Source organism: Melospiza georgiana, chromosome 18 (assembly GCF_028018845.1).
Source record: "Melospiza georgiana isolate bMelGeo1 chromosome 18, bMelGeo1.pri, whole genome shotgun sequence".
Taxonomy (NCBI): Eukaryota; Metazoa; Chordata; class Aves; order Passeriformes; family Passerellidae; genus Melospiza; species Melospiza georgiana.
Window position 1 is genome coordinate 11,934,051 of NC_080447.1, and position 22,009 is coordinate 11,956,059.

Below are 22,009 nucleotides of genomic sequence, written 5' to 3' on the forward strand. Positions count from 1 at the left end.
AGCAGCACACAGACAGCAGATACTGGATAGCACAACTTCTCCCTTTTTTGAGCAGTTACTTTTTATAAAATGGGCTGAATTTTCAAGCTATCTACTCTCTCAAAACCTTTCTCTCTGTCTCTCTCCAGGGCTCTTTTTGCCAGCTCTCAGCACTGTGTGTGTATTTGTTAACCCTTGTGCCATCCTTGAGGCACCAGAATATCTTACAAAACTTCCTCCTGATTTTGCTACAGCTGACATGGACAGTGCAGCCAGGCTGCTCCAGAGGATAAAAGTGAGAAAATTCTGTACCAAATCAGGGCTGATCCCTGGCAGTCATAGAGACAGTCAGGACATGCAGTTACTTGATGGCAGCTCAAGGAAATAGGTGTTATTCTACCTGGTATTTATATTCTGTTTGGTATTTGTATTCTGCCTGGCATTTGTATTTTACCTGGTATTTGCATTCTACCTGGTATTTGTTCATGTGCAGCATTCACAATCAACACCAAGTCCTTTACAGTGTGATAGCATAAAGAAATGACATGAAAATTGTTTGCAAGAGCTATGGCCATGTTTAATCCTATCTTCACCCTGCTCTTACTCCTGAGCAGAACTTTCTTATAAAGTAAGAAACATAGACACAAATCTTGCTACTTTAAAGTGACAGCAATGGAGAAAAACTTGAAATACAATTGTGTTATGCCAGAACAGTGGAAATTACTTTTGGTGGTTTATCAGAGCCTGGTGCAAAATGTCTTTTCTTCAGCAGCATACATCTCCACAGACTGATGATGTTTCCTCTTAAACCTGCAGCTTTTGAATTTCTCTGTGATTTCAGAGGTTGACTTCCCTTTTGTTTCTGGGAGGAACAGGTAGATAAGAACCACTGAAATGACCAGGACAGCAACAAAGATGAGGAAGCAAAAAGGACCAAGAAGCATCTGGAGATAAAAAATAGAACAAGATGAGTGATTTCCTTGGCAACACTTGCAACTATACATTCTTGAAGCTTGTTGATTTGTTCCTGTGAAATAAGGAATGGGCTCATTTTACAGAAACAATATTTATTTATCTTTTCAATCTGTTTCTGGGGCAGCAAGTGGTTTTTGAAGTATTTATATAAATGGCCTCCATATGCCATAGCAATAAGGCATTCACAGTTTTGATCATCTACAAGTCATTTCATCCCACTCCCTGTCCAGATCAGCCTAGAAATCCAGATTAAACTGACAGAGTCAAAGAGAAGATTTGAATCCAGTTACGTACTACAGCAAAGGGGAAAACCATCCCAGTGAAGGTGAGGCCCAGCCAAATGATGATTCCACCAATTACAAAAGCAGAGGCCCTTGTTGACAGGGTGAAGATTTCATTCATGACAGCCACAACAGCTCCAGCTGAGGGGAAAAAACAACATAAAAATTATAGAAACATTGCTGCAATTGACCATTTCCCATAGAAGCTCTGCTACTGTGGGAATTCTGTCGTGTTTTCTAGACATCCATGGCTGTCAGGCACAACCCTTACAACACATTTGAATGTGGAAGCTTTAGTAACCACTGGTAGTGTTTAGTCAGAGAACTTCCAGAGTAAATCCTGGTCTTAAGTGAGTGAGGTTCTACCAGAGAGCTGAAATTTGGGTCTGGTGTTACTGATGGAGGTGACTGAGGGTGATATTAAGAGAGGACAAGAAAGGACAGAGAAGTGCTGAGAGGCAGATTGTGCAGGATGTCAGGTGTCAGTCTTTCATAGAGTAGGATTTTATAAGCTGAGAAAACTCTGGAATTTTAGAAAAACCTACCTCTGCCCTTTGGCAGAGATCAGCCATCTGAACCTGTGTGCACTGAACAGTATTCACACTGTAAAACAAATCTTCATAAATTGATTAACAAGAATTTATTTGGTTTGAACCTGCAATCCAGTAATAGAAAACAGGGTCCTGATTCATCTGGGTGTGAATTATTTGTTTAAAAAATTGTTTCTTTTAAATTAATTCATTAATTAATGAATGAATTCATATTCCAATTAATTCTTTATAATTAATTCATTTAATTCATTCATTCTTTTCATTAATTCATCAAAAATTGAGATTCCCTCAATCTCAGTCTCCACTAAGCTGTTGATTTTCAAAGATACACTCACACATTCTAGTTCTACTTCTATATATTCATGGTCTGTGCTTATCTCTGTGATCCAAGGCTTTTATTGTGGTGCTCACCTGGTCCCAGTCCATAAGCAATGATGAACAGAAAGATGAGAATGACGCTGCAGTACCTCAGCCAGAGGAACTGATCCTAGACAAAGGCAAAGAGAAGGGAGAGAACAAAAATCAATTTTATAGCTGTGACACAGCTGATCCAAGCACAGGAGCAGCAATATTTTGAAAAAACCCATGATGCTGAGCTGTGTGATAGATGCTCTCTAGACCTGTTTTTCTCTCCTTACTGAACCAGGAGCAGCTGGTGGTGCCACATCCACAGAGGTGAGTTTGTATTTAGGAGACATTCTGACCTGCTGGTTTGGACATGAAGCAAAGGCTGCTGTCCTGCACAGAGGATTCTGCTGCAGGCCCACTCCTGCAGGACATTTGCTTACACTCAGCAGAAGGCTGGTTTCAAGCAGCACCAGGATCAGAGCCATCAGCAAATAACCCCCACACAGGAGCAGGCGGCGCCCACAGCGATCGATGATGGAGCTCTGAGGAACAGAAACAAACATTGCCATCACTGCAACGTGGCAAAACCCAGCTGTGAGCCATCCAACAAATCAAGCCAATCCAACCAATCAAGCATTCCTTTTGAGCTCTTTTTACTTCAGAGAACACTGATCTTATTGGTACCAACTTTATTTTATTGAATTCCTTCTACACTCTCTGATACCATGAATTACCATCACTGCCCAGCATTGCAGCTACTTCTTAAACACTGTAATCAATGGAAGCATGGTGCAATTCCATTTGAATGTATACTATACACAAATATGGGGAAATGAGTACTCATATTTATGTTTGAATGACACTTCAGAAGGGATTCTTATAAAAAATTAAGATGAATGAAGATGGGATGAAACACATGAAAGCTGGGACAAAATTTGCAGTGGATGATAACAACCACTGTACAGATTTATGCAGCACCACAGAAAAATTCTTTGGTTCCTACAGAGATTCATTTGCTTCAAGGAAGAATACTTTAATTCTTAAAACCCCAGGAAGCTCTGACTTACACAGAATATGATAGAGATGAGTTCAGAGATTGAAACTCCTAGAGATACATATGGGATTATGCTTTCGTGCAGGTTGGCTGTTTCAAAAATTTCTGAGGTGTAAAAGGTGATCTGGGAAATAAGAAGAATAAAGCACAGTTAACAGATGTGACATGTGCTTATCCAGGATCTAGATAAGGTTTGTCCACACTGCAAAACCAGCAATATATTATTGGGCCTTAGTAGAGGTGACATAACTGCTCCAGATGTGAGAAATCAAAGGGTTAATGGCAATCAAGGAAACAGAAGGAGCCTATTGCCTGTAAGACATGGGAAAAGGTGTTGTTTTGGAAAAAAGGAAAAGGAAAGGGACAAGACAAGAGAAAGAAAAGCAAATCTCAGTCGTAGCACACCAGACATTGTCAAGCAAACTGTTGATTCTGATCTTTTCCAGTTGCTAAACAGAATCTGCTCATCTGCAGCATCCTTGAAGGAATGGGCACCATTTCCCTGCCAGCAGAGTGCAGAGGGAATTCCATTGCTGGCAGCTGAAATGAACCACCTCCAGCACAGGCTGAACCAGGGCTCATGGACACACCCCAGACAAATGAAAACACAGGGGCAATGACTGCCAGCTTGGGCTGCACTGGGCTCAGCCAGCTTCACATGGAAACTGCTGAAAGGATGTTCATGGATAAATGTCCTTTCTCAAATGAATGAAACTGGATGGCAGAAGTCAAATAAAGGTGCTGGGTTCCTGCAGCTTAGGACACTTGGAACCCTTTCCTCCTCAGATTCCTTGGTTGTAGCAGCAGGGGAATGAAGACTCAGTGCCCTTGCAGGAACTTAGGCTGAGCTGGAGCTCCTGCGCTCCCACCTGAGGAGCTCCATGAAAGGTATGAGCGACCCTGGGGTGATACCACAGGTGTCAGGCAGTGTGTTCTGTGTGAGGAGGAGTAATGCACACCCAGGGGAAGGGACAAGTTGGCTTTGGGGTAATTTGGAGAATTAAAAGCAGATGCAAGCATGGGAATGGGGCATACTCAACTGCACTGAGGCCACAGAGCTGCAGGCTCAGCAGAAGGAGGAGCATGGTGCACAGCTGTGGGCGCACAGATCCTTCTCTCAGCACCTCCAGGACATTCATGATTTTGGTGCCCTTTGTTATGGCCTTTTCCTTCATCAAGTCATCAAATTCTGCTTGATAATTCCCTTCTCCCCAGAGTTGCTTCATGGCTACAGAAGAGACAGAATGAAGTAGACACCTCCATCATTTGATCCATTCATAATTCTGTGTTTTTCAGCTTTTAATGACACTAAACATTTGCACTTGAGTTCATGCTTTGATTGATCAGTTACTGTGCAAAGGACTGGAAGGAACATCACTTACTGGAACATGGTGAAACTTCCCTGGAAAATGCTGTAGCAGTTAGGGGCAGATCTGAAATGTCTCTGATGACTCTGCTTGCTCTGGAGGACTTTAATCATGCAATTATCAAGAAATCTGTGGCTGGCTAATAGAAAAGCCAATTCCTGCTGTTAGCTTCACTTTCCCAGGAGTAATGTTTAACAAACTAAGGATCTAAAGTTTTATTTTACCTTTTAAGCAACCAGCTTTGTCTTCTTTTTGCAGCAAGAGATAGGGTGGGGACTCAGGGAAGAATGGCAAAAAGATCAGCTGAATCAATGCCACCAGCCCAGAGAAGGACAAGAGCAGGTTCCACATGTCTTCAGTCCCTAAAAGTTCTCTATGAAAGCATGTTAGAATCTATTTATAGTCCAGTGAAATTACACTTTATAACTAAAAAGGTATTTTCTAAATTCTAGGATAGCTAAACAAAATACATACAGTCATTGAAAAGTTCAATTGCAATAGATGATGTTTAGGTTAGTGACAGGAAAATAGACTAAGACTTTATTTCTTCTGCAAGACTGACATTTTTCTTAGACTTTTAATTTCTGAAGGTCAAAATATTCCTACAACAGCTCCCTAAATTAACACTGCAACTCTGCATGAAGTTATTAAGAAATTAGCAAACCTTTCAGATCTCACAAGTTTAATAAGAGTATTTACATACAATCTTTTCTTATTAACTGCACCTCCAGAGACTGAGTCATTCTTTCCCAAGAGAAAGGCCTTTCTATCCCCAGGGAATGAACATGGAAACCTCAGGGACTTGTATGGGGTGGATGCCTCCTCTTTGACTGTCGTAGTTAAGCAAAATAAAACCCCACCCTTGGTGTAGGTGTGATTCCAGGACTGGGAAAACACCACTTCCCTGCTATATAGAAGAAAAATAAATATAAAACAGGCAGAGAAGGAGCAGCACAGGCACCTTAATCCAAGAATTCGTGCTACAGTTTTTCCTAGTGCGAGAAACACCGTGGAGGTCACGTTTATAAACCCACGCAGCTTCTTAGGGGAGATCTCTCCAGCATACTGAACATGGGCATTCATGTGTATTCCTAAAGGGAGAAGACAGGAGAGTGCTAAAGCTGTGGAAAGAAAGAGACAGGATCCCTTTTCAGTTTCCCTTCAGCTCTGTCCTCTCTCTTTTGAACCCCCTCCCATATATCTGAAAATGCACCTTTTACTTCAATCAGGATGTTTAGCTAATCCATCAGCTCTCTCCAAGAGCTTTTGAAGGCAAAGGACAGCTCAGCTTCCCTTGCCCCAGTCTGTTCCAGTCCCTCTGGGTTCCAGCACATTCCTGGGAACTCCCAGCAGGAAGATTTCTGTACCCACCCCAAAGAAGTCCCATGAACATTAAAGTGGGGAGTCCTGTCATGGACATATTTTATGAAAAATCCTTTTGACAGGATTTGTTCTCCTGAGAAGCTGAGAGGCCTCAGAAACAAAATGTAAACAATGGTTATCTGCTGCTGTGGAATGCAACAGGTGCATCTGGGATTGGTCTCATGTGGTTGTTTCTACTTGATGACCAACCAGAGGTCCAGCTGTTTGAGGCTGTGAGCAGTCACAAGATTTTATCATTTCATTCCTTTCCTTCCTTTGCTAGCTTTTGGCTGAAATCTTTTCTCCATCTTTAGTGTACTTTTAATATATCATTTTCTTTTAATATAATATACATAATAAAGTAATAAATCAGCCTTCTGAAACATGGAGTCAAGATTGCCATCTCTTCCCTCATGCTGGAACCCCTGCAAACAGCACCCCAGAGTCCCACCGGCAGCGATGCCCTCGAGGAAACGCCCAGCCAGGATCATCTCAAAGGCCTTGGCTCTCCTGCTGGAGGCAGTGAGCAGCGCTGCTGTTATCAGCACCACGTCGTTGAAGAGCAGACTTTTCTTCCTGCAACAGTGAGCAAAACCTGGCTGTGACCCATGATTTACTTTTCTTCCTTGACTTATGTTTGATTATTCTCTGGATTTACAGACTGAAGCCATGGCCATGTTTAAAGCCATTGCTTATAGGACAACCAAATCTGGTTCTTAAAAGGCATGATGGCTTTGCAGAGGGGTGGAAAGGGAGAAGCTAGATTGTTCTTACTCATTGTGTGTGCAAACCATGAGGCTGAAGGAAACTCCTGCAGGATAAAATGCCAGCAAAACTATGGGAATTGTATGTCAACAAAAGCTGCGACAAGGGAATCAGAAATTCTTGTCTCTCCAATGCACCCTGGTTTTGTTTTATGTGCTGGGTAAATTCTGAGGCAGCAGGGGGCAGTGAAATTCTGGTATCCCTTCTTTTACTGACTAATACTTAATAGCTTCCCCTGTCACAGCCCTGGGAAATGTACTTACTTCCCAAAAGCTGCAGTCAGGCAGCCACTGCACAGGCAGCCTATCATGCCCCCCATGCAGTACACAGACACGATGAGGGACCACAGCAGCATCAGCCTCTCCTGGGGCAGCACAGAACCATAGCGCTCCAGCCACGTTTCATTGATAAACTTCTGAATGTACTGGCACAAAAAAGAGATTTTCATTCCACCAAGGCACTAATCATCATGTTCTTCATTATGTTTGCACTTAAAAAAAATTAGATTAATGGTTGTGACTAAAAGCATGACAATAGGACATTTTTTTGCAAATAAGGATTGATATTTCCTATCATACAGCCTAATAGTGTAAAAGAATCTTTCAAAAATTAGTTATACTCTTTAGTATGTTGAATCCTACCTCTCCTACGCCAAAAAATTAGGACCTTTTATTCATTATAATAAAGTGCAAATGTTCTTGTGGCCAGTAATGGATATAAAGAGAAAAGGGCTGAGCTGAAAGCTGACTCCATCAGCTATTTTGGGGTTTTTTTCCCTCCATGGCATAAACTTTAAGGAGGTATCTCAATAAGTTGTTTCCACAACGTTCTGTGGGAAGTTGTCTTGGAGCACAGCTCCTTGCAGTCATGCCCACTCTGACAGTGACACTATGGCACTGCAAACAGCTGGCAACAATCTGACATAACAACACCTGAGAGCTTTTGTAAAGCATCTGCAAAGTGCAAGGCCCGGGACCATGGGGAGCAGTTAGAGAGGGGATTTTCTTTTCTCCAGCTTTGCCTACCGGAGAAGTGTAATTGATGACAGACATTTGGAAGCCAGACAGGTGAGTTCCACCAATCCCCAGCACCACAAGCATCAGCAACAGCCTCCGGTATTGAACCTGCAGAGGGAAAGGAACACATCCTGAGTTCCTGATGCCAGCACACCTTTCACACCATGAGATGATTTACACCTTGCATCTTCACACTTCCCTGACTAAGAAACCTTTAACATGCAAAAACCCAACCTGAGTTTCACAATAATCAAGCAAAATCCATTTGTTAAATATTAAAATACTCATCTGCACATTCTGCTGTGTTCTTCTCCTGACTATTAGCAATCTGAAAAGATACATTCTCTAATTCTGTTAGTTCTGCTAAGCACAGAAAACAAAATTCATAAAAGCCTTGTTGAGATAATTTGTGTTTGCCTTTGTACTAGAAAGAAGCTACAGCTTTCTTGAATTCCTTTTTGCTTTCATCTTTGCCTCCTCAGGGACAGTGTTCATCATTTTCCAGAGATGACTCAAGTCTGTCCTCTCAAAACTTTTTTTTTCTATATTTCACTTTTATCAACTCCGTATGAAATGACATTTTTAGATACCCTATCTGAATGACTCCTATTGGAAATGCTGTGTTTCCATGATGTACACTGACTTTCAGAGCCTTTCTCACAAGCACAAATGTTTTCAGGCATTTAGTCAGGTCACATTTTAAACCCACGAGTATCCTCAATTCTCCTTGAGATCACAGAGCAGTAGAGTGGTGGAGTTTTTTCTGGTGGGTGTTTTTCACTGATACTGTGTTCTCTATGTCCCTCCAAATTCCATCTTTCCTGGTTTCCCAGCTCCTCTTTTAAACCTCTCACTGTTTTACATTTCTAATGTATTCTCTTCAGACGCCATTTAGTCAGTTATTGCTCAACTTGTCCCGAGCTCTGTTGCTCATTTTTATTACAACAAGGATTCCCTTTGCTGCAATCTTAGACCATGCTGCTGTTAGTGAGCAGGGCTAGAACACAAGAATTTGGATACTCACCAGCTCTGAGAGGAAACCAGCCATTTCCCCTTGAAACCCTGCCTGCTCTGGGAGCCCTTGTCAAGTCTGCCAGATGAGAGAGATGGGCTCCACACTGAGATTGTAAGAGTTGGGGATCACAGCACAGAAGTTAAATTCTAACTGTGTGGCTTTTAGCAAATTGTGTCCTCCCCTGACACTGGCCAGAGCCTCTTCTTGCTGGTTTAATTATTCTAGGACCCAGATATGACAAGGTGATTACAACATTGGTAAATGTTTTTCCTGCTGGGATTGGGAGCACTGGCCCTTACTCACACTGCTACAACCCCTGAGTGCTCCTGCTGTGTCACCAGCTTCTCTTCCCTCTTCTCCTCTCTGAAAAGCAGCTTGGGCAGGGCAGGTTTTCCTCCCCTCCAGCCTACAACTGGCCCTCAGAATTGCAGCTCAGCCATAATGCCTCTTCTTGCCTGCTAGAAGAGTTACAATTGCTTGAATAATTTCCCAGATGCAGGAAATGAACTATTGGAATATTGGCATTTTGTGTCCTTGCTCACACCCAGTTCTTTACAGAGGCTCAGAGTTTTTCCAGAACCACTCAGAAGCCTCTCTGTAACAGTGGAATTAAATTTTGTGCCAGAGCATGATGCCACATCTCAGTGGGCACGGAGCTGATGAGCCTGGAGGAACCAGAGGGGAAAGCAAGATTTTTCTTTGAGCTGAGGATGGAAAGGAGGACACATGGCAGCTCTGGACCTTCCTGGAGAGGTCTCTAAACACTGTCTGTGACCAGTTTTTAACATCTGGTTGATCAAACAATCCCTTCAGAGCCCTGTTCCTCCTGTTGTCTGTGTCCCTCTAGAATGCTCCTACTGCTGTCTCATTTTCATCTGGCCTCTCACCATTGTTCTGTGCTGTGCAATGGAAAAAGCAAGCCTTAAATGCAGATAGAGGTAAAAAGCCAGCCTTAAAGGGAAAAAGCAAGCCTTAAATACAGATGGAGGTAAAAAGCAAGACTTAAATACAGATAGAGGTAAAAAAGTAAGCCTTAAAGGGAAAAAGCAAGCCTTAAATACAGATAGAGGTAAAGAGCAAGCCTTAAATACAAATGGAGGTAAAAAGCAATCCTTAAATACAGATGGAAGTAAAAAGCAAGCCTTAAATGCAGATGGAGTTAAAAAGCAAGGCTTACATGTAGATAGAGGTAAAAAGCAGGCCTTAAATACAGATAGAAGTAAAAAAGCAAGCCTGAAATTGAAAAAGCAAGCCTTAAATACAGATGGAGGTAAAAAACAAGCCTTAAATGCAGGCAGAGGTTTTGATTCTTTTCCTAAAGAAGAGGACAAGAGGGTCCCTCCATCTAGGATTTGAACACTACATGAAATGTGCTTTTTGTCCAGACCCAGTGTAGAGCTCACCCAATACTCTGGACTTGGAGGAATTTTGTTTTCAGAGATGCCCTGTGTTGCACTGGTGTGACCCTGGATCCATCCTGGATCCTGGAACTGCAGACTCACAGGTACTTCTTCAACCTTTGTTCCCAATCCATGATAGTTTATGGCAGTGTTAATGATTTACCACATTTCCCCTCTTGTGGACAGCTTTAGTAGCAGGGGAGAAGTAAGGCAGGTTGAACACAATCATGTTGTAGAAAGACATGCATAAGGAAATGAGTTTTTAATGTCTTGTAAGACAATAAAAATTTCCTCATTGGGAAGCAGTAAGTTTGAGAAAGGACCAAACCAAATAAGGACCTTTAAAATAATCAATTACTTAATATTTTCTTTTTAAAACACTTCCAATGCTTCTTTTTTTCCCCCTGCATTTTTGACCACAAGAAGGAATGCATGCTGGTTATTAAAGTGGCACTGTGCAATCAATGATCTCAAGCCTTGAAACAAGAAACTTTATCCAGTTTTTTTGGTGGTGTGATGATTGTCCTGGGAGGGATGGCTGTGCTGGGAAACTTCCCTGCTCCTGGCATTAGCTTTTGGCACTGCCACAAATACTGCTGGAGGATGATGTGAAGATAAAACAGCAGGAGAGCCTTCGGGCTGTGAAAGAACCCGCTGCTCAATATTCAGATCCTTTTGAAAAATTTATTGTGCAGCATCTGCATCAGTTGGTATTGAAGATGTCATCCCCAGAACAAGACAGACTCAGCATTCCTTGAGCCCAACAACACTGCCCCAGAAATGGGGCCTCCTCTGTCCCTGCCTCTTCTTTCGATGAAAATCAATCCAGGCACAATCAGAAGGATGTGTTTCCCTAGTCACTGCTTTTATTTCCTTATCAGAAAATTGTAAAGTATGAAGTAGACCAAAAAAGTCATGTCATACAGCAATGAACACAGACTTTTACCAGGTTTTATTATGAAAATGTGAAGTATTCAGAAACCTGGAAAGAGAACAAACAGTCACACACATGGATTAAATTCCCTCTTCTCTGTCTCCTCAGTACCAGTCACTCTCAGGGCTCAATCCCACTGAAATTCAGTGTTCTCCACTGCACAGTCACTGCCAGTGTAGAAGGAGAATCTGCACTCTGGATTTGCCCACTCCTGATTTCCTCTCCTCTGCTCTCTCTGCTCATTGCTTTCTATCAGTGCTGACACAGCCCTGTTTTTCCCAGCAGAAGAATCTCCAAGATTGTAAACATGGGGGAACATTGCATATTGATTCTAGGCTGCTAGGCAAGGCACTCTTCTTTCACAGGATTAAACAGCTAAACATTTCTTTTCCTGTGAACTGAAGCTTCTTCTCTGGAAAGCTCATTGGCACTGACTTGTTAATAGGAGCAGACAATTTCAGTGTCAAAGCTCTGTCTTTGCAAGTTTGCTGTACCTCTGGACCTTCCAGAGTCACTTCTGCCAATTGTGGAGTCCTGGTTTTGCCAGGAAAATAGCAGATCCTGTGTTTTCAGTTTATAACTGCAAGCTTGGAGGGACTGACAAAGATCTTCCCTTCTCTATAAACTGTGTTTAATTTTTTCTGCAGAGGAATTAATTCAGCTCATATCTCAGGAGCTGGAGAGAACCACCAAGTTCATGCTGCACCTTGTACTGAAGGTGATTTTTTAGGGGATTCTCTCTTACTTAATGAGACTTCTGGGCATTACAGTAATAAAAGAGCAAAAATGAAGTGGAGGGTTTGTCCTTAAAGCCTAGTGACAGTCACCACTGAGCACTGGCTCTGCTCTAGGGCTGCCTGCCCCTTCTTTCCACGGTAGTTCAGGCGGTTGAACTCCTCCTTGACCTGCAGCATCGTCTTTCCTTTGGTCTCTGGCAGCACCAGGAGTACAAAAATAGCCATGGACAGACAGTAGGTCAGGAAAATGATGAAACAGAAATTGCCAAGACCTTTCTATAGGAAAACAAAGAGAAAAAATGTGCAAAATGAGAAAATATGAGAAAAAAATTATCTTGATTTCTTTCTCTTACGATATAGAGTTTCTGGGTTTGTATTTTCTAAAAGAAGTTGGTCAGAGATTTAACAGATATAAATCCTGCTTCAAATGACATCTGACAGTGTCAGTGCCTCTGTCACTGCATCTGTGCTGCCTGTGTCACTCTAACTTGTGCAGAGTTAGCAGCATTTTGTGGATTTGCTACACTTCCAGTAAATACCTGATTAAAATGGAAGAGGCCATCAGAATTGCAATTAATTTGGGCTCTGTTGCATGAAGTGTTGATAAGAGATGCCTCCTCTGGGTTCAAGGGGGGTCTAAATTCCTCTGAACTGAAACAAACACCCTGCTTTGCTTACCACAAGGAAAGGGAACACAAGCCCAAGGATGAAGAGCTGGATCCAGTTTACAACACCATTAAATACATAAGCAGCTGGTCTGTATGACTGAATAAATATTTCTGTGATCAAGGGGCATACGACTCCACCTGAAAAAAAATATTGAAGAAAGAAGGAAGCTTAGAAATTTTGCAAGATGCTTTCTTACCTCATACTTCATTTTGCTGCATAAGTTCATGGCTTTAAGTGGCCTGGAAGTGTCTGAAGTGGTGCTTGCTTTTCAGTAAAAAGGCATGTGGGGATGCAATAGGAAATGAATTTTACCTCCTACCATAGTAGGGAGGGAAATACCAACACCTGCACTGGGTCAGAAGTAGGGATTCATGCCTGTGGTGGAACAGCTATGCTGGGATCTCTCCTGAAGGCTCCAGTGAGGAAGGAATGAGTGAATAAATGAAACCATTCCAGTAGAAAATACCAACCTGGCCCAATGCCAAAGCTCATGATGAAAATAAAGACAAGTGCAACAGAGCAGTATGGTACCCAGAAAAAGGAGTCCTGTGGTAGGAAATGAAAAGCAAATACAATCAGAAAATAAAATTTTATTTATCTAGCTCCATTACAAATGCTCATCACTACTAAGTAATGTCAATATTTAACATAGATCTATTTCCTCTACTTTCAGAAATGTCATGAGATAGCCTTGGCAGTGATCTTGGTTGTGTAAAGCTACTGTCTTCAATCCAGCTGTACATGGCTGGGAACAGACCTCTATGAACATGATGGTCAGCCCCAAAAATCATCCACTCACTAAAAAGTGATTTGTGGGGAGGGAAATAGTCCTGAGATCTGTCAGACAATAAAACATGGGCACAGCTCTAGTGCATCAGAGGGGCCTTACCTGCAGTGAGAGTGTGACTGTGAGCAGCCCTAGAGCCAAGGCCATCACAGCATAGTTCTTCCACAGCAGAGTCTTCCTCCCTGCACGCTCGATGAGGAAGCCCTGCAAGCAGGAGGAGATGGGACAGCTGCCAGGGACAGCCTGGGGGCAGCCTGGGAGCTGCTCCACCTCTGCCTTCACTGGGGGCCCTGAGCAGCACCAGGAGCTGGGACCCCCAAGTCTGGCCCAGAATGGGCTGTGATTTTGACAGAAAGACTCTCAGCTTTTTCCAGAAGCTCAACAGAAATGTCCATGTTTGCCGGGTGTGAGGGGAAGACTTTATCTGATGGGTTCCATGGTTGATTTGTTACAGAAATTTGACTCCTGAAGCTCCATTTTCTGTATTTTTTCACTCCTGAAGCTCCATTTACTCTATTTCTAAAGGTCAAAATGAGCAAAGTATTACAACAGAACAAAATTCAGCTGAAAAGCCACTTACACACAGAACTGTGGAGAGGATCTCAGTGGTCCCAATCCCCAGGGAGACATAATGGGTTTGAGCAGGGGGGATTCCAGCCTTTGTAAAGATGCTGTATGCATAAGAGTAAACCTGGAAAGAATAGACATTTGTGAAAGCTGTGCACATGTGGCCATGTTTATGCTAGCATCTGTCTTTTGGGACAGTGTTGCATGGCTTTGCAAGGGTTCCTCAGGGTGAGGGAGATGGACGAGAATCTTGCTTCATGATCAGAAGGCTGGATTTATTAATTTATTATATATAATGCATTAAGACAATGCTATCAGGAATAGAGAGAAAAGTTCAGGAGCTGCTATCCTAAGAATAGAATAGGAATAGAATCCACAAAGTTCTGTGTCCAGGCAGAAAGCAAGAAAGCTCTCCTGTGAGTGGTCAGTAAATCCAAACACCCACAGAAGACCAATCACAGATGCACCTGTTGCATTCCACAGCAGCAGATAATTATTGTTTACATTCTTCTTCTGGGGCCTCAGCTTCCCAGAAGAGGAAAAATCCCAAAGAAGGGATTTTTATGAAAAAATGTCGGTGACAGGACAGAAAATAACTAACCAGACCTTAACAAAATAGAAAATAATCTTATCCTAACAGGGTAATCCATAGAAATGCCTTCAGAAGACACTTGCTATAACACAGCTCTAGACTTATCCCAGGTCCCAAACTTCCAGGGGGAAAGATTGTAACAAGCAGCACCAAGTGCTCCCTCCTTAGGGCAGTGCTGCCCTCACTGCCAGCCCCTTGCAGAGGCTCCTTGGGCTGAGGAGCCTGGCAGCCCTGCGGGGGCAGAGCAGAGCCCTGCACGTACCACGTTGGCCCCGAGCAGCTGGATGCAGGACACCACGAGGAGCAGGGTGATGAGCTGCCAGCGCACGGCTCTGTCCCGCAGCAGGTCCCACACGCTCTTGGCCTTCTCACCACCGATGGCTCTCTGCTCTGACATCATGTCATTGATCTCAGCCATGTGGTCCCCGTCCCCCCAGAGCTGCTTCACAGCTGCAAGGAGAGGAGGAGAGGTGACCAAGCTCACCAGCACACACACGAGTCCAGAAGATGATTTCCTGCTTTGCAGAGTATCTTGTTAGAACCTCGTGCTCTTTTCTGGTGTGACCTTCCTAGAGATCAGGGCTCAGATATGACACAGGTCCAGATTTACCCATATATCTTAATATGACCTCACCTGTGGCCACACTTCTCTTCACAGAGAAAAGCAAGGCACAACTTCCCAAAGATTTTCTAGGATTCACATTCTCTGAACCTCAGAGAAAGAAAAAACAATTTTTATCTCATTTACTACTCCTGTGTTTTAGAAGAAGTAGAATGCATTGTAGAAGATTGTTTACCTAAAGAGAATTGGTAATTAGATTCTAGTGTGTTTTAATTCATTAACCAATTAAATCCACGTGTGTGTCGACTGTCAACTGAAAGTCACGATATTCTGTGCAGTTAAGTACTTGTGCAGCTTCAGTTTAGATGCAATGTAATAAAGTGTAATGTAATATAGCATAATATAGCATAATAAAGTAATCAGTTAGCCTTCTAATATCCATAGAGTCCTCCTCTAAAGGTCGTTTCTCCCTTTGTTGGGGTTGTTTTAATTTTCATTTCTGATACTGTCCTTTGGCCAATAGCTGCTGACAGTCTTGCAATGTAAGTCACACCTACATTCTTACCAATCCTTCCCTGAACACCTTCCTGCTAAAGGTGCAGTTCTAGTGCACACTCCAGAACACAGACAAGATAAAATTACTCCTACATATAAAAAATAAGTTCACATTAAGGAGTTTTATCTTTTGATAGTTAAATATCTATTGTATTTGCAGGGAATGCCCCAACAAAGGCAGGAATGATGCATCTGACTCCATGTTCTCAGAAGACTAATTTATTACTTTAAAATACTATATTATATTAAAGAACACTATACTATACTACAGAATACAGAAAAGACACTTACTGAATACTAAAAAGATAATAATGAAAACTCATTACTTTCCAGAGTCTCAACACAGCTTGGCCCTGATTGGCCAAAGAGTGAAAACAACTCCCAGCAGAATCCAATGGAACAATCACCTGTGGGTAAACAACCTCCAAACACATTTTACATGAGCAAAACAGAGGAGAAGCAAACGAGATAAGAATTGTTTTCCTTTTCTCTGAGGCTTCTCAGCCTCCCAGGAGAAAAATCCTGGGTGAAGGGATTTTTCAGAGAACGCCAATGTGACACAAACAGAAGAGACTGACTTTCATTTCAGCTGAAGGTGCTTTCAGAGCCAGAACACCAAGACTCTTTTTCCCACCTGGACCTTTCTCCCTGGCTCACCTGGGGCTTTACAGTATTTTCCCCTTTTTCTCAAAATGAATGCCCTAAGTCCCATTTCCTCACCTTTGATGCATGCCTCCTTGTCCTTTAGGTCAATGAGCAGGTAGCGGGGAGAGTCTGGGAAGAAGGGGAGGGTGAGAAGCTGAACGAGGACAGGGACTGCATTGGCTGCCAGCAGAACGGGCCAGAGAGCCTCCACTCCAAGAACTTCTCTGGAACAAAAGCAGCAGGGTCAGAGGGGCTGAGGCACAATGTGAGCAGAGGCAGAGCCAGGCTTATCCCCAGCCCTGCTGGCCGTGTCTGTGTCAGGATCTCTAGCTGGTCAGAGTGACCCCAAGAAAAGTTCCAAAGTCTCTTTTCCCAGCCCAGTTCTTGAAGAAGGAGTCAGGGCTCTTCATTTCTTGGTCTCAAGGTTGTTCATTGTGTCTTATCTATAGAAAATTTTCTCCTGCTCTGCTGAGGTCTGTCCAGCAGGACAGTTCCAGGCACTCTGCCTGCCCCCAGGGCAGTGTTATGTCTTTATACTAAAAACTACATGTACAATGTTTACAATTACTTTCCAATACCTATCACCCATGTCAGACAGTGAGCTTCTACTCTAAACCAACCTGTAAGTGCCAACATCACAGCAGAAGATGGAGGCCAAGAAGAAGAAGGAGAAAGGCTGGACACACCCAGTTCCCTCCATCTTGCCTCCTGAACCCCCATACCAAAAACCCCAAAATCTACTTTTCCACCCCGTGATAACTTTACTATTATTCTACCTAAACTGTTGTGGCTTGCTGATCTTCATCTAAAGTTGGTAATTTGCTCCATGGGTCATAATCAAACCCACAGGTGTTCTGGGCTCTGTGCCAGGGTCCCTGAGCCCCCTGGCAGGGGTCCTGGACAGCAGAGGGATGTTCTGGGTTCCCACATGTCCCGGCAGCTCCCGCTGGGAGTGTCCAGCAGGGAGGGCAGAGGGGCCTCGCCTGCAGCGCGGGAGCTGCACAGGGCCGGCTCCTGCTGCTCAGTGCTGGCACAGCAAGGCCACCTGTGTCCACCCGTGTCCTCCTGTGTCCTCCCTGTCTCCTGAGGGCTCACAGGTGTGAAAAATGCCCATTTTATGATTGGCTTTGTGCAAATATTAAAATGAATATTATATGTGCTATGTTAGAAAGTAATGCTCTATTAATTCTCTAAAGTAGTGCGTTAAATATAGTTTTAACAAAATATAGTTATAACAAAATGTTAAAATAGAAACTATGCTATGGAGGATATTTTTTTTCTAAAGAAAGGACTCGCACTGAGATAGCAGCCACACGACACCTGAATCTTTCAGAGAAAGAGAATTTTTTGCTCCATTATCAGGAGAAATTAACTGCTTCCTGCCTCGCTTGGGCAGATGATGCCATCAGGCTTATGAGTGAGAAGTTGGCACTGCCCAGACAGAATCCTGTGTTTGAATGGAATTTATGCATCATGTATGAGGTGTAGAATATGCAACAGGCTGTTGTTTTTAAGGGTTAATCCTTTGTTTACAGGTGTCCTTTTTTGGGCTTATTTTGCCCAGAAAAAGTACCTGGACGTCCGTAACTCTTTGTTTCTATTGCCTCATACTGTCCTAATTCAAATTGTCCAAATTATTATTACTCTACTTGTATTACTATTTTTATAACCATTTTATTACTATTAAACTTTTAAAATTTTAAAAAACAAGTGACTGGCATTTTTCACACAGGTACCAACAATCCCAACACAAGTGCTGAAGGAAAACCTTCAGGGGCTGATCCCTCTGCTTCTCATCCAAATAGGCTCCATTACCATTATTACAAGATCCATAAGTTACCAGGCTGGTACTGACTGCCCCAATTAGCAGCCACTGGGCACAGGAATACATTGATATACACATGTATTTTAATACCAGAAGAAACTGAGTGTGTTTCAGACTCTCTTACCTGAGACCCAGAGCAAATCCTACAAATTTTCCAAGAGCAGAGAAGGTGGAAGCTGTTATGGCAATCAGCCCGCGGAGCTTCCTTGGGGCACATTCCCCAGCGTACATGATATGGACATTCTGAGTTAAACCTGCAGGGACAAAGGGCTGTTAGGGCCATGCAAACCCTCCCAGCTTTCGTGTTTTGGAGGAGACCACTCAGGACAGTGCCTGTAGGGTTGGCTCTCAGATTCATTTTGATCTGTGCTGAGGTTGTGGCTGCCTGACATGAAGCATGGACCCCATACCATGGCCTTGAGCCTTTGCAAAATATTTCACTAAGTAAGTGTGGGCCTGTAAGAAATCTGTCCTTCAGCAGATTGGCCTTCCCTTACATTGTTTCCTACAGCCCCATACACAGACAGGGCTGTGGTTACTCCCTCTAGTCTTAAATGACATTTTTCAGTGGCTGTTCAGATGCTATGTGCCTTATTTTCTGCTTGAAACCACCGAGTTGGCAAATGCTGTGCATTCTCTTTGCTCAGTGAATTAATTCATTTTTATCCTCCTAAATTTTTTTTCTGGTTAGTATTATCTTTATCCAACTGCTCAGAGATCAAAAGCACTGGCAGAATGTAACCTTCTGAGGCATCTGGGAATTAGAATTGAAAATTCTAATTGAATTGGCTTGAAAACCATTCCCTTGTCCGTAATGTGGAGGGCAGCATCAGCCACAGTGGAAAGCAATAGGAGCCACAGAGGCCAGTTCACTATTGAGTGAGCATGCTTCCCTGAAATACTGTATATTTTGGCTTTTTTACAAGTTGGCAGTATCTTTTGTATGGACTGGATGTAAAGATAGAAGAAATAGAAATGGAGATGTCATAGATAACTAATTTAATTATGTTTGTGGTTTCTTATTTAGTTGAAACTGCACTCAGCTATCACGCTCTCTGCAGAATGTAGTAAAAAATCTGTGATCTGTTCACTCAGCCTGGTGAGTCCTTGTGACCATGAGTCACTGCTCTTCCCACTCTTTAATACCACAGGTAGGAATGGCAATTTACCTCCACAGACTCCAGAAAACAACCTTCCAGCAATGATCATCTCAAAAGATCCACAGAGCCGGCTGAGTCCCATCAGAGCTGCACCCAGCAGAGCAGGGATGTTGGAGAGCAGCATGGCCTTCTTCCTGCAATTCATCCAAATCCATGTGAGCATCAGCACTGCCCTTGCCTCATTCACAGCCTGAAGGAGGGCCATGAGCTGTACCATGGCTACAGACTCAGTGCTGGCTTCTGAGATCAGCCAAAGTAATGGGAAATGGCAATGGGGAAATGTGACGGTGGTCACAGGGGTATGAGGATGAGGGAAGAGATGAGGATCTGACTCCATGTTTCAGAAGGCTTGATTTATTATTTTATCATATATATTACATTAGAACTACACTAAAAGAATGGAAGAAAGGATTTCATCAGAAGGCTGGCTAAGAATAGAAAAAGAAGGAATGATAACAAAAGCTCGTGACTCTCAGAGAATCTGAACCAGCTGAGTACTATTGGCCATTAATTAGAAACAGCCACATGAGACCAATCACAGATGCACCTGTTGCATTCCACAGCAGCAGATAACCATTGTTTACATTTTGTTCCTGAGGCCTCCCAGCTTCTCAGGAGGAAAAATCCTAAGGAAATGATTTTTCATAAAAGATGTCTATGACAGGGAAACTTGTCACAGACTGTTCAGTGAGTTGAAGGTTTTGATGCTCCAGTAGAGTCAATATGTACACTGGAGAGCAAGCTTTGTGAGTGGTTGTCTCTGAAATTCTCTTTAAAATGCATGTACTTCTTGTATGACCTCCCTGGACTGGATTTGTTTTGGACTTTATAAGGGAGAGGGTATGATTTTCGTTGTGATCACTGGCAGATTTTCCATTCTGTGCCTTCACTATACTGGTCTTATATTGGAAACCCTGGGCTGCTCCCAGTGCCACATTCTAGCAGTGTTTCTCCTGAGACACAGTTTATTTTCCTGCAGTAGTGGCTGTAAGCAGAAGGGCTGGTGTAACTGTGCCTACCTTCCAAACCGAACACACAGGAACCCAGCACAGGAGGAGCCCAGGAGCCCCCCAATGCTGTAGATGGACACAATGAGGGACCACATCAAAGTCACCATCTCTGCACTGGGAGAGGAGCCATATCTCTTCAGCCAGGTCTCATGGATGAAACTCTGGATGTACTTTAAAAGAAAAAATAAAACAAAAAACCAAGAGACTCAGTCAACATGTTTTTGCATAGTTGCACTGCTTTTTAAAATCTCTTACCTACTTACATTTCTATAGATAAGAAATGGTTAAGATAAGATTTCTTGGTTGAAATCTTAGCCCCAATGGGAATTTTGCCATTACCATCCCTGGAGCTGATGTTTTAGCAACGTGATCCAATGAATAAACATATCAGCATTAAATACCAATTGTGAGTTCCAGTAATGGAGTGGTAGGCTGGTGTTCTATTTCTGTGCTAAACCCAGAATTTTTCCTCTCCCTGATCTTTTCCTGCCATTCCCACTCATCTGTGGTGATAGTTTGAGCTCAGTGTCCTTGGTACCATCCAGGATGACGAACACCATCCCCAGTTTTCCTTTTCCAGCTGCAGGTAGGAGTGCTGAGCTCAGCTCTAGAGCTACAATCCTTCCCTGCCCTATTTCACCTTACAGCCACTTGGAAATAGTGTGGGTGGTCAAGCACATGGTACAAGGGACTCCCTGAGGGATGGAGAGAGGAGAATGCCCTGGGAGCAATTCCACTCAGTAGGAGGAAAATAGCTGATTTTATGGATATTATTCATCCTTCCCTTTCCCAGTTCCGTCACATCAGACAGAAGAGCAAACCTCATGAAATTTAAGAGCAGTAGCAGCTACTCTTAGAACAAAGAAAACACGATTCTTTCTAATTTTGAAAGCACAAGTAACAAGTTAGCCACTGCAAATAGAGGCATGGATGCCTGAGAACAGTGAAACCCTGGTAGCTCACTCTTTGAGCTCTCCATGCTTACCTCAGCAGGAGAATTGATAATGGAGACCTGCAATCCATAGTGGAAGGTTCCAGTCATGCCCAGGACAAAAGCCAGGAGAAAAAGGTTGTAGCTCATTTTCTTGAAGGAAATAAAACCAGCAAACAAACAAGTACAGCTATTCAGACATGCCTCCAAATGTGCTGTATTTTCCTTGGGAGCTCCAAAAATGTGAGCAATGCCACACACGTGCCTCCTCTGAGACCCAGGAGCAATAGGAAAGCACAGCTACTGAGGCACAGGGCAGTGAGAATGCTGAGGAGAGGCAAAGCTCACAGATGCCTCCCAGAATCCAGTTACACACTTCAGTGCTCCAGCCTTCAGCTTTGCCACCTTAATCTGCACTGTCATACTTGTGGGAGCATAGTGCAATGTGCAAAAGCTTTTTGTGAATAATTCCATCTATTTGTCCTTTCTCCTCCTCCTTTCCTACTTGTTATCTCACCTAAATATGAATATTTTGCTCAGTGACTTGGCTGAGACTAGATAAACATTTGGGGATTGAAACTTTCATAGTTTATTCACCTTTTCTTAGAACTCTCTGATAGGAGGTGTAAGAATTTAGGACTGCAATAGATGCACCTCAACCCCTCCCACTGCCACTGCTCCCTCTTGCTGGGGATATTCCTGCCAGCAACAGGAGAGTGATGCTGCACCTCTGTACCTGGAATATTTCATGTTCAAACAATGGCTTCCAAGCACTTCCAAGCCAGTTTCTAATCAGGGGAATGTCATTGCTTGAATGGGCATCAAACCTCTCCACACCAACTTGCATGCAAAGGTAGTCACACCCACGTGCAGTCTGGGTCTTTCCTGATGCTTTCATTGGCTACTGTGGAAAAAGTTCATT

General features: G+C 43.0%; 1 protein-coding gene across 1 annotated transcript; it reads right to left on the reverse strand.

Annotated features, from left to right (window-relative positions):
• Positions 1-638: 638 nt before the first annotated feature.
• Positions 639-21,376, reverse strand: LOC131090930 (solute carrier family 2, facilitated glucose transporter member 11-like). The gene is made up of 21 exons (XM_058036601.1): positions 21,142-21,376; positions 20,166-20,326; positions 19,156-19,280; positions 18,111-18,240; positions 16,237-16,385; positions 14,662-14,849; positions 13,821-13,931; positions 13,343-13,444; positions 12,924-12,999; positions 12,463-12,590; positions 7,708-7,806; positions 6,946-7,106; positions 6,369-6,493; positions 5,517-5,646; positions 4,780-4,928; positions 4,229-4,416; positions 3,202-3,312; positions 2,575-2,676; positions 2,198-2,273; positions 1,249-1,376; positions 639-923 (listed from the first exon to the last, which is right to left on the reverse strand). The coding sequence occupies exons 1-21, from the start codon at positions 21,235-21,237 to the stop codon at positions 717-719; spliced, it is 2,742 nt and encodes a 913-aa protein (XP_057892584.1). The 5' UTR covers positions 21,238-21,376; the 3' UTR covers positions 639-716.
• Between the last annotated feature and the right edge of the window lie 633 nt (positions 21,377-22,009).